Here is a 12,463-nt window from a genome sequence, read left to right as displayed (position 1 = left end):
AGGTCACTGCGCTGGTTGATCTCTCCAATTGCAAAAGTCATGGTTTGCATCCAGCGCAAGGCACGAGAATTGAAACTGTAAAGGAATAAAAAGCAGTTCATTATACACCACAAATATATACATATATTAAAATACCCTAAACACGAATCTAATCAAATTAAAATTACTTTGTAGCACTTCAGCCAATTACAATCATATTTTACTATTCAAATCACTTACTATTTATACATATTAGGTGTTGGTTTAGTTTTGTATGTTGGAAGAGAAGACACAGGGCTGTAGTGTAGAGGGAATAAACCCCCTATAACTACATCTCCATCTTCATACAGACTGTTTTTCTCCTCTTCACCCAAGAAAACACAGTCATTTAGAGCAGCAGCTGAGCCAGGTTTTCCCCAAATCAGAGACAGAAACACAAGAAGCTTTGCAGCCGGCATTGCCATGGCTGGTCCCAGGTTTTAGTAAATCACCTGCTCAATGATGGTGAATATTTTAACAGCTGAATATACGAGAGCAGCTGCCCTTTCTGGCCACATACAAATGATTATGATATTTCAGGGTATAGCTAATTTATATACTCTAGTGGGCACACATAGAACTGAGGGCCTGCCCAGATCCAGTAGTGATGACATCACCTTGTGATCCTGGAGTAGGGTGAATATCTGTATATATTTAAATATATTGTTTACTTACTGACATATCATTTATTTTTCTGTCAGTATTCAACTTACATACAGTATAAATTTGTAATATCGTCATGAGAAAATTAAGTTGTCACAGGGGGCTGTTTTGAGATTATGACAGTGATTGTATATGTATTACATGTATTGTTTATGCTGTAATATTTTTTCAAGTCACATGGCTTAAGTCTTACGCCTTGTCTACATTAGCCATGTAGCAAAAGCACCCATGGTCACCCAATCAAAAGCCTAAAACAGATCTTTCAGGTTGCAGTTACCTATGCCTAGACAACTGTATATATTACAACAAAAGCATAATTGTTCCATCAAACATAAGATTGAAACACTGTGCAGAGTGACCTTTTTTTGCATTTCCTTTTTCTCATTAGACAATTTCCACAGGGTTGTGGGAGTTCACCTGTGTTATCATTGTAACAGCAGGAAACTGGGTAGCAAGTTTTGTGTACATTACAATGTTTTTGTTTTCCACTTTTCCGATGACTAGTTGGTCTGACTTGCTCGCCAAATATTTTAACAACTAATAAACTGGTATGTTAAGTAAAACACATCCAATAAATAGTAGGTAAATGGTTGCATCACTTAACAACTTGTCTAACATTCTTGATTCACCTTTTTACCCAAACACATTGATGGCAGCAAGCTACCAAGCTAGGTGTTGGTGGTCTGACCATCAGGAGCAAAGGGGGCTAAAAGTAAGTAAACTTCAACATGTGGACAGGATGAGCTGGAGACTGAACCGCTGATGCTGTCATTAATGGATGACCTGCTAGACCCAAATAGCCTACCCATTATTTTAAACACCTCACTATAATGTAGTTTAATTTAACAGCGCCACAAACTACAGCCTCCAAAAAGTTAAATCAGTATAACCTTCGTGGAAGTCGGTTTTATCCCATTCAACTGCATTAGTCCTGTGAATTTAATAAACTGGAAAGTGAATTTACAAAAATATGTGTAAAACATTCTGTCTCCAGTATTTATGTCCTGTTACATCATTTCAGTCTATCACCGTAAACATACTAAATTAGGCAGGCCTGCTGATGTCCAATGTCTTGATGTCTTGATGATGTAAGAACAAGCAGGTGACATACTGTATATAATGTGCATCATTCCTTGCTCTCTCTCTCTCTCTCTCTCTCTCTCTCTATCTATCTATCTCTTTGGGGATGTCAAACAATATGACTCTACTTGTCTTATTTCCCTTACTTTACTCTGTCTCTGTCCTCACTATAACGCATAATCCAATTTCTAGCTTTACCTCTCCAACCCCATCTGCAGCTAAAGTGTGCAAACTTCAAAACAGCTTTCAGCCAGCCTTTGTGGCCAGGGGTGACTATGTTATTGGGGGGATCTTCCCCCTTCACTATAACCAGGAGATGCCAGACCTCAACTGCACCTATAGACCACCACCAGTGAAGTGCAATGGGTGAGTTTAATACATATGGACTGGAAATCATATGGTGTCTGATTTTTTTTAGAACAAACACAAATGTTGTGAAACTCTTTGATTTGAAAGGATTTTTCCCAAATTACATGGGTCTTTCAAGATAACAAAAAATATAAATTATAAGGCTTTTTTAAAATTATTATTACAGACCTGTAAAATAAAGCATTACCAAAGACATATGGTGACAAATGAGGAAAAAAAAGATGAGTAAATATGGGCAAAGCAAAAGGAAACCACTCAGTTAATTCAACACAAGATAGTTGCAAAGATACAGTTTAGACCAACTTAAAATCAAAATAAATCTCTGCCTTTGATTTGACCTTTTCTCCATAGCCTACTTGCTGTGTTCATGTGTGTGTGGTGTGTGCATATGTGTCTGTGGGGCTACAGCTTTGATCCCAGGGCTTTCCGCTGGGTTCAGACTATGAGGCTGGCAGTGGAGGAGATAAACCAGAGTACAGAGCTATTGCCCAATTACACCCTTGGATACAAAATCTTTGATTCATGTTCATATCCACTGACGGGTCAGAGGGCTGCTCTGGCTGTGTTGAACGGGCTAAGCGAGGATAACTCTCCCATGTGCAGCGGTGCCTCTCCGCTCCTTGCTGTTATTGGGGAATCTGGTTCTACGCTGTCTATGGTGTTGTCAAGAATCCTGCAGCCATTCAGAATACCGATGGTAATGATGACTATTCCTGTGTTATCACCCCACAACATTAACGTGTTATATAATCTGTCTTAGTTCAGTTTATTTAAACAAGGGGGAGTCCAAATCAATACACATGGTAAATAAAAAAAAAAGAAATGCTAGAATTAGCCATAAGACTATTTTTCATCTAAGAGTTAATGAAAAACAAAATTAAAAACATATATACTGTACATGTTGAGAGACATTTTTTAGCAGCATATACACTTATAGCATTTAAAAAAACATAACAAAACAAAAACCAAACAAAATAAAACCAACAATAACAACACACATTTACTCACCTGTAATACAGTTAATGTCTATCGAGTCTATCTTTTAAACTTCATCACTTGACACTTCAGCAATATGATTGGGTTGTTTCCTCTTTTTCTGATTATTGCCTTTAATTAATAATGATAGCTGAAGAGTGACAGGAAAGGGGGAGAGAGAGGGAGCCATACAATACAACATGTTCCCCGATTGTCAAATATAAAGGAGACTCAATAATCAACTGACACTTTCCATCCTTCTATCCCTCCATGTAAACCAGTTACGAAGAGCTACCCAAGGATTGTCCCATAAATATATATTTTTTTAAATTAAATTTGGCTCCTGCTGAATTCTCGTAATTTTCCTCCATGTTGATGACAAATGTTATAAAGTTGACATGTTTATTTGTTTTTTGTTTTTGTTTTTTGTATGTAAAAAGAGTACCAGATTATGTTTTTTAAAAGAGTACCAGAACATGTTTTTTAAAAGAGTACCAGAATATGTTTTACCAGAATATACTTTGGGAGCCACGTCATTTGTAAATAGATTGAGTCTTCCTAATTAAGTCAGATTTCATATTACTCAGTAACAAATCGATTTTTTGTTATACATCTGTTGGATATTGTTACCTAATAAGTTAGTTAAGTACATGAAAAAACCATCTGCAAATGTCTAATGATGTTTATTCTGACACCTGTAACTTTTGGATAGTATGTATTTGCTCTCTCCAATGTAATTTTTGTAGTATAGGTCTTAAGATAGATTTAATTGGAAATTTGCTATTTCTACAGCTTTATTGTAGGATCTAATAATTTTACAAAATCTATGACCTCAACCAAGATTAAATAAATTACAAAATTTAAAATTAAAAAGGCCACTTAACATGATCAAATGCTTTTTCAGACACCCAAAACTTTGTCCTTTTCCCTGTAACCTATTTTTGTATACTCTTTCATGTTTCTCCTTTACACAGATCAGCTACTTTTCTTCATGTGCTTGTCTCTCTGACAGAAAAAGATTTCCTACCTTCTTCAGAGTTATCCCGAGTGATGACTATCAGGTGAGAGTTTGGCTTCAGATTTAGGGTTTAATAACATCTCAGTGCTGTAGCTGTAAAAAGACATCTTTGGAAAATAAAAAAAAGTAAATCAATGTAACAGTACAATTAATAAATAATATCAATGTCCTCTCAAAATGTCTGTATTAAGACCACTGTGTTGACAATTGTTTCTGTTGAACCCAGGTGAAAGCCATTGCTCAGCTGCTGGTACGGTTCAACTGGACTTGGGTGGGGCTGGTGCGAGGAGACCGTGAATATGGACGCTTTGCTGCAGAAGGTTTACTAAGGGAATTACAGGGTACCAAAGTATGTATAGCGTACCAAGAAATTATCCCCCTGCTCTACAGTCATCAGAGGGCACTGGAAATCATGCAGGTAGCAACACAGACACAACTATGTTTTACAGCATTAGAGAGTTGTTAGTACTGTTCCCATATCAATTTCTATATTAGTTTGTCCTAAGAATGTGATAATCCTGGCGAAAAATGTTGCAATCTCGCTTTCAGCCCATATATCTCAGTGTCCACAAGTTGGATCCATGCCTCCATGGATCTAGTCTGGCTAACTATCATCTTCTCCCATTCAACTATATTTCAACACTATTTTGCATGGCACAGTTGCCGCATCCAGGGCAAGTGGCAATAAACAAGCCAGCATTTTTTTTTCCTAGACCAGAATGATTAGGGTTTGAACTAGACCTTGATCTAGCACTGGCAGAGCACTAAAACGAACTGTGGAGATTTAGGCAATGCAAGACTACCATGGACCCAGGGGTATTGGCTCAAATTGCTTCCCACAGTGTCTGCTTTGATACCACTCTGTGTCAACAGATATGGACATTCTCCATATAATACATACACTGTGGGCATCTAAAAATTTGTTATTTCATATTATGTCTTAATGTTTTTATTTTTAACCTGATCTCTTTTTCCTTCTCTTTTCCTTGCAAACGTCCTTCCTCCACCAACATCTGGTTCTCTGTAAAGGTGATGCGAACCTCTGTAGCAAAGGTTGTGGTGGTGTTTTCATCTGAGGGGGAGATGACACCTTTCTTGAAAGATTACATGAAACAGAACATCACTGGAATCCAATGGGTGGCCAGTGAGGCCTGGGTTACAGCATCTGTCTTTGCAGGAAGCGAGTATTACCCCTACATGGGGGGCACCATTGGGTTTGGTATCAGGAAAGGTTATATATCCGGACTCAGTGACTACCTCCAGTCAGTAAACCCTCAAATGTATCCAAATAATGTTTTGGTTAAGGAGCTGTGGCAGGCTCTGTATGGTTGCAGTCCTTCTTTGTCCTCTGACTCCAAGTTGCCTCCCTGCACAGGGCAGGAGTCCCTGTTGGAGCAGCATTCGGCCTACATGAATACATCTAACCCTAGAGTAGCATACAATGTCTATAAGGCTGTACATGCAATTGCTCATTCCCTCCACAACCTTCTTCTATGTCAACCAGGCAGTGGGCCTTTCCAAAACAACTCATGTGCTCAAAGCAACAACATACACCCCTGGCAGGTATAATCCAGCATTCCTACTGTTACAGTATCAAACTAAAAATCTTGTTTGAAAGAGTATTTCATATTGTCTATTGGTTTTCAAGCTCCAGTACTACCTTCAGGAAGTGAAATTTGAAATTGCCGGGGAGGAGGTGAACTTTGACCTGAAGGGTGACTCCATACCTTATTATGATATCATCAACTGGCAGAGAGGCACAGGCGGAAACATTGAGTTTGTCAACGTGGGGTTGTTTGATGGAACCAAGCCTGCTGGAAAGGAGGTGGTGATCCAGGAAGACAGGATTATTTGGGCAGGGCATCAGAGTGAGGCAAGCTGCTCGTACTGTTTTGTTTTCAGCAGTAAAAAAATGCAAAGATATTCAATAACAATAATGTTCAAAGAGAAAAGCACATCCTCACATTTGAGGAGATGGGACCAGCAAATATTGGTGTTTTTGCTGTCAGACATTGGACTAATCAAGTAATTGACTAGTGATTTCAGCACTCTCATTTCACACTAAAGACCTGAAAGCCATTATCTCTCCCTAGGTTCCAGTGTCTGTATGCAGTGCCAGCTGTCCTCCAGGGTCCCGGAAGGCTGTTCGTCATAGGGAGCCTGTTTGCTGTTTTGACTGTGTACCATGTGACAGTGGCAAAATTAGCAATCAGACAAGTGAGCTTGAAACCAAGCAATACATATTGCAAAAATTCAAAATATTCTATTACAATCAGGTAATAATTGAATATTTATTTTTATATTTCTAATATTTTAAATGAGCTACTCTTTTTTTAACCCTTTTCCCTTTAGACTCAATAGAGTGCAAATTTTGTCCTGAGGACTTCTGGTCAAACAAAGACAGAACAGGCTGCATCCCTAAGAAGGTGGAGTTCTTGGCTTATGATTCCTTGGGTATAGCCCTGACAGTGACCTCTGTGGTGGGTGCCTGCCTCACTATGACTGTCTTTGCAGTCTTTTTCTATCATAGAAACACAGCCATTGTCCGTGTGAATAACTCTGAACTCAGCTTCTTCATCCTTTTTGCACTGACTCTGTGTTTCCTGTGTTCCCTGGTGTTCATTGGAGAGCCAACACCATGGTCCTGCATGCTGCGCCACACTGCCTTTAGCATTACATTTTCACTTTGCATCTCGTGCATTCTGGGGAAGACTCTGGTGGTGTTGGCTGCTTTCACTGCCACCAGGCCAGGAGACAACATCATGAAGTGGCTTGGGCCCAAGCAGCAGAGGTTAATTATTTTCAGTTGCACTCTGGTTCAGGTAGTTATCTGTGCTGCCTGGCTCATTGATGCTCCTCCTTTTCCATCCCGAAATACAAAATATGAACGCTCAAAGATCATACTGGAATGTAGTGTTGGCTCCAGCCTCGCATTCTGGTGTGTTCTGGGATATATTGGTCTACAGGCCTGTCTGTCCTTCGTCCTGGCTTTTCTGGCCCGTAAGTTACCAGGCAACTTCAACGAGGCCAAGTTCATCACTTTTAGCATGCTGATCTTCTCTGCTGTGTGGCTAGCATTCATCCCTGCTTATATCAGCTCACCTGGAAATTATGCAGATGCAGTGGAGTCATTTGCCATTTTGGCGTCCAGCTTTGGCTTGTTGTTCTGCCTGTTTGCTCCAAAGTGCTACATTATTTTACTGAAACCAGAGAAGAATACAAAACAGCACCTGATGGGAAAATAAAAGAAGTAACATGACATAACTTAAGATATTTGAGAAATATTATATTCAAAGTTATTTAAACATAGTCCTCACAATTTATGGTTTATTTCATCTTTGCAATGACGAGTAGGCAATTGGTATTGCAGCATTGCAACTGTTCTTTTCTGAGGCTGAGGAGTTTCTGAGGCTCATTTTGTTGGGGAAAGGATTTCTGCTAATCCTCTACACTGCTACACCTGTGAATTTTCATTTTGAACTGATCCAAGGTTAATGGGTTTAGAAATGTACTAACTAGAGAAGACATATCCATAATAATTAAGCTATTATTGGTTAAACCATGCCCAATGACTGTGACATTTGCAAAATACTGTATGCTAAGCAGGCTCTTGAGGTAAGTAAGTGGTGATTTTCAGTTATTACTTAAAGGTCCAGTGTGTAACATTTAGAGTCTACTGGCAAAAATGTAATATAATATTAGGAGGTATGTTTTCATTAGGGTATAATCATCTGAAAATAAGAATCGTTGTATTTTTTGTTTTTATTTACAGATTTTACTATAAAGTCCACCATGTTGAAACACCATGTCTCTATGGTAGCCCAGAATGGACAAACCAAACACTGGCTCTAAATCGGGCCTTTAGCATTTTACACGAGTTTCGCAGCCACCTTAGTCTCTCCTTCCTGCTTGATTTAGTCAAAGGGTTCAGTTGCTTGCAATCTGCAAATTTGCAATCTCAAGTCTAGATGCTACTAAATCCTACACACTGGTCCTTTAAAGGACTATCAGTGAAGATTCCCACCAACTAAATACCCTCCCCGCACCCCTCCCTTTTGCATAGGAGAACCTATGGCAGCTGCTACTTCAACGTAAAAACGTTAAAGCCACTATCTACAGCTAGTGTAGACCCCAGTGCTAACCCCTAACTCTAACCCTATTCCCCTTGTTTAGGGTAATTATCGTCCATGAAGAAATGTAAACTCATGAACATAGGTTGATAATAATTGTCTTTATGTAACTGTAGTTTTATATGAATTAAAGAGACATTTTTGCACTGGTATTTGTTTAAAGTTTCTTGCTAACTCAGTTGGAGCATAAAATATGATATTTTTTTGCACATTGTGGTATGTGCAAAGGTTTCACCTGTATTTTTGCTGTACGGTTCAAGTGCTTATTTATCACTGTAAGAGCGTAGTTTATTTCATGGCAGTGAAAATAAATAAGTTAACAATTTAAGAACACATTTCATCATTTTAATGTAATTTGATAACTTAGTTAAAATATTATTTAAATGTCACGTTTTAGTATAGTTAAAAATATAATTTAAGTTATTTAGAACATGTTCAAAATATTCTTGTGTTAACTGGGGTCCTGAGTGTGAGTGTGTGCATATGTGAACAAATGTATGGGTTTTGTATGTATTGGTGAAAATGTAATTCCAAACAGATGATCGAAGGCAATATCTTTGTGTTGTTTCTTCATCCTTCTCCTGTTACTCTTCTCCTTGTTGAAGGGCATGACATATACATGATGACTTTAAAATGTTTTTGTATTTCTGTATTTTTATGCACCCTAGACAGTAGAAGAAGCCACTATAAACCTATAAAAAGGTCCAGTCATGCAAATTAAAAATAAAATATAAACAAAACTACAGTGAAATCACCAGAATTGTACATAAATTCTGTGATGCAAAGTTTTGGTCTTCCCAATTGCTCAATTAGCTACGAGCCATCTGGTTCTTATTAAATCAGAGTAACGGCTGTGTCCATAGTCTTGATAGAAAAGTGAAAATATATAAAAATAAAAACACTTACAGCATCAGCATGATAAGAACTACCTACCAACACACAAAAATGGGACACATGCAAGATGGAAAGCAATGGATTTACTGACTATTGAGTAAATATTGCATTTAAAAATTTGATTAGCTGGGCATAGAGGGCAATACAGATGCACATATGAAGTAAATATGAACCATCAAGTATTCAGCCAAGCCATTGTATAAATAGCATTTTTTTACATAAACAGGTTATTTGTGGGAGCCAGTGAATACAGCTGATCTGCATATCTACATATTATTAGACCAATAGATGGAGGAAACTGGAGGGAGGATTGTAGTGGGGGCACAAGGGTGTCAGGTGTGACTGTGTGGCAATGACAATTGGTTTACATGCAAAGGGGCCCTCCAGGTAGGAATAGGTAGGTCTTGTGAGTTAAATAAAACAAATGCAAGATATGTAAGAAGACAGATACCAGTTTGCTACATTCACATACTAAATATGAATTAGGGGCTGCTGTGACTCAAGTAATCCATTGGTTGAAGAGTTAGTGGTTCAGTCCCTGGCTCCTCTTCTTCCCATTGTGCTTGAAGAAGAAACTGGTCCCTAACTGAACTCCATTAGTCTGTGAGTGTGTGTAAATGGGTGAACGAGAGGCAAATATTTAGCACTTTTGAATAAGCTGTATATAAATGTCCAGTCCATTTTTTTTTTCAGGAGTGAAATTGAAATTAAACTAAATATATCACTTTACCTCAGATATGAGTTAAGTTAAGTTTTGTTATTCATAATGAATACTTACTACAAAAAAATACTATCTTTTGTATGATTTTATGGCCAGGTCTCAGATGGGTAGAAAATATAAATTGACTCAGTACATTGAAGTATTGAAACATATTGTAATGTAATTGTAATGTAACATCTTATATAATATCCAAACATTTGTACTGTGCAAAATACTATACAGTACAGAATCTCCCCACAATGTTTTTAATACTTCACTACCTGAAAGTACCAAAACGTAAATTAGACCAATCAGCATGATCAGTTTCTTTAAAGTACAGTGATGTATGAAAAACAAAATAATCTCTGATTGGCTGGGGATGTTTCCCTCATAGTAAAAAGCTATAAATTTCAGTAACCTTGTCAGAGTTGCTACAGTGTCAGGGAGGGTGGCTCATGATGGGTTGGATCACTATTATCTTATTTACTCTGCTGGCAAGAACTAACTCAGAAAACCAAACATGCAAAATTATTGGGCAGACAGGGTTTGTGGAATTTTCAAAAGAAGGTGATCTTATTATAGGGGGAGTTTTCTCTATAAGTAGTTCACGCACACTGATAGATAATGGCTACCAGGCATTTCCATCTGCATACTGCAAAATGTAAGTGGCTGTGCTTAAAATATGTAAATGTTTTTATGTATATGTATATGTATATGTATGTATATATGTATATATATCTCTGTCCTAATCTAACTTGTTTGTCAGTAATATGTCAACACTTAACACTGTGTATGCAGGTTGAATGACAGAGAATTGAAGTTTGCCCGGACAGTGATTTTTACTGTAGACGAGATCAACAGAGATCCTAAGCTCCTCCCTGGATTGAGTCTGGGCTATAGGCTGTACAATGGCTGTGGCAGTGAAAACCTCATACGAGCAGCTGTAGAAGCTGTAAATGGAGAGGACTCAAAGGGCTGCAGTAATCAGATCCAGGCTCTGTTAGGCCATTCATCTTCTGGAGTTAGTGAAGACATAAACATCATCCTGAGTCCACTATATATTCCACAGGTGACAAGAAATTGTTGAGAAATAAATGCAAACTTTATGAATTTCCTCGTCTAGCTGTTAATTTATATTTACGTTGTTTAATAAATATATATATATTTATTATATTTTGTGTTTTTTTTTTCTTTCAAGGTTAGCCATCTTTCAACCTGTGCTTGTTTGAGTGACAAAAGACTATATCCCACATTCTTCAGAACTGTGCCAAGTGACTACTTCCAAATCCTCGGTCTGGTGCAGCTTATGAAATATTTTGACTGGCGCTGGGTGGGGATTATTTACACTGAAGGTTTGTACTCAGAGGAAGGTACGGCAGAATTCACTAAGGAAGCAAAGAAAGAAGGCATATGTGTTGAATACAGATTACCTTTCTCTAAGACACCTGGAAAAAAATTTAATGTTATTGTAGAGACACTAAGGGAATCCTCGTCAAAGGTGGTGTTGTTGTTTACGTCTTTGTCTTTCATTGAAGTATTCCTCTCAGATATGGAGAATTATAATATAACTGGAAAGCAGTGGGTTGCAGTGATCGTTGGCATCACACAAGCAGACCTGGCTTTCTGTTGAGAGAAAGGGCCATTTGTACAGGGGCAGATGGGATTTGCCTGTCCTCGAGGCAGGTCGGGCGCCGATAGCCAGGGCGTGCTTTTGGTGACAGTTCTGTACTCAGTTTGAAACCTTGCTGATGGAACCAGCAGAGTGACATAGTTAAAGCTGATCTGGGGAGAAGTTCTTTGACTGCCAGCTTCTCTCCAATCAAATACCTCTGCCTATTGCACTGGCAAAGAGGATTCCTCAGGGGATGTCTCTACTGACTACACAGAGTGGACACATTTCAGGCTGAGGATAATGTGTACAAGCTTGTACTTGGGGTGGCATATGCCCTTCATGCACTAATTGCAATGTAAAAATGGCCCCAAACGTCCCAGACCACCTGGAAAGCGGGGGCCACTGTGTGAACCAGGAACGAAGTTAAGACCTAAGGCTAGTAAGTTCTGGTAAATTTATTCGGCATTATATACTTATTTATAGTCAGTGTTTCTATTTTTTGTGGGTTAATGCCAAAAAAGAAAATGTTACATATTTTCATTTTTAGGGTTCTAATCTAAATGTTTTAATGCGTTTCCTCTGTTGCTGAAGTTGCTATTTGTTTATGCTAATATATTGTGCGTTATGGTCTCTCTGTAGGGTGTGTATACTATTTATAAAGTATGTGATACTCACAACACAGTTAATGGCTGCCTTAATGGTTTTCTTGAGAATAATGTAGACTTCAGTGGGGCCAGTATGACTTATTATAACTGTGCATGTATGAAAGAAGTATGTATCTGGTTCAGATTGTATAATTATGTCGCTTTCAATGTTCATGATACCTCTTTTCCAGGCGGATAAAGATTTTCAAACGTTAATAAGATCAACACCAACATATGGTTGGGGAGGAAACAGTAAAGAGTAAAAGTTAAATTTTAAATTGCATGGTGTTAACCTTATAGAAGAAATCTTTAGATTCACTAGAACCTTGTACTTTTGTAAACATTGTTTAGATGTATTCT

The 12,463-nt window shown here is 38.0% G+C and overlaps 1 protein-coding gene across 1 annotated transcript in view; it reads left to right on the top strand.

Annotated features, from left to right (window-relative positions):
* The window catches only part of LOC118342053 (vomeronasal type-2 receptor 1-like), a 15,791-nt gene extending 8,423 nt beyond the window's left edge, over positions 1-7,368 (top strand). The window contains exons 6-14 of the mRNA XM_035680480.1: positions 1,070-1,136; positions 1,980-2,127; positions 2,539-2,827; positions 4,080-4,166; positions 4,350-4,541; positions 5,153-5,686; positions 5,772-5,996; positions 6,217-6,340; positions 6,476-7,368. Coding sequence (XP_035536373.1) covers positions 1,070-1,136; positions 1,980-2,127; positions 2,539-2,827; positions 4,080-4,166; positions 4,350-4,541; positions 5,153-5,686; positions 5,772-5,996; positions 6,217-6,340; positions 6,476-7,368 — 2,559 coding nt within the window. The remainder of the gene's footprint in view (positions 1-1,069; positions 1,137-1,979; positions 2,128-2,538; positions 2,828-4,079; positions 4,167-4,349; positions 4,542-5,152; positions 5,687-5,771; positions 5,997-6,216; positions 6,341-6,475) is intronic.
* The last annotated feature ends 5,095 nt before the right edge of the window (positions 7,369-12,463 follow it).

This window comes from Morone saxatilis, unplaced genomic scaffold, assembly GCF_004916995.1.
Source record: "Morone saxatilis isolate NCDOM2014 unplaced genomic scaffold, NCSU_SB_2.0 Contig8, whole genome shotgun sequence".
Lineage (NCBI taxonomy): Eukaryota > Metazoa > Chordata > Actinopteri > Moronidae > Morone > Morone saxatilis.
Note: the sequence above shows the minus strand (reverse complement) of the source record. Positions and strands in the feature narration are given on the sequence as shown.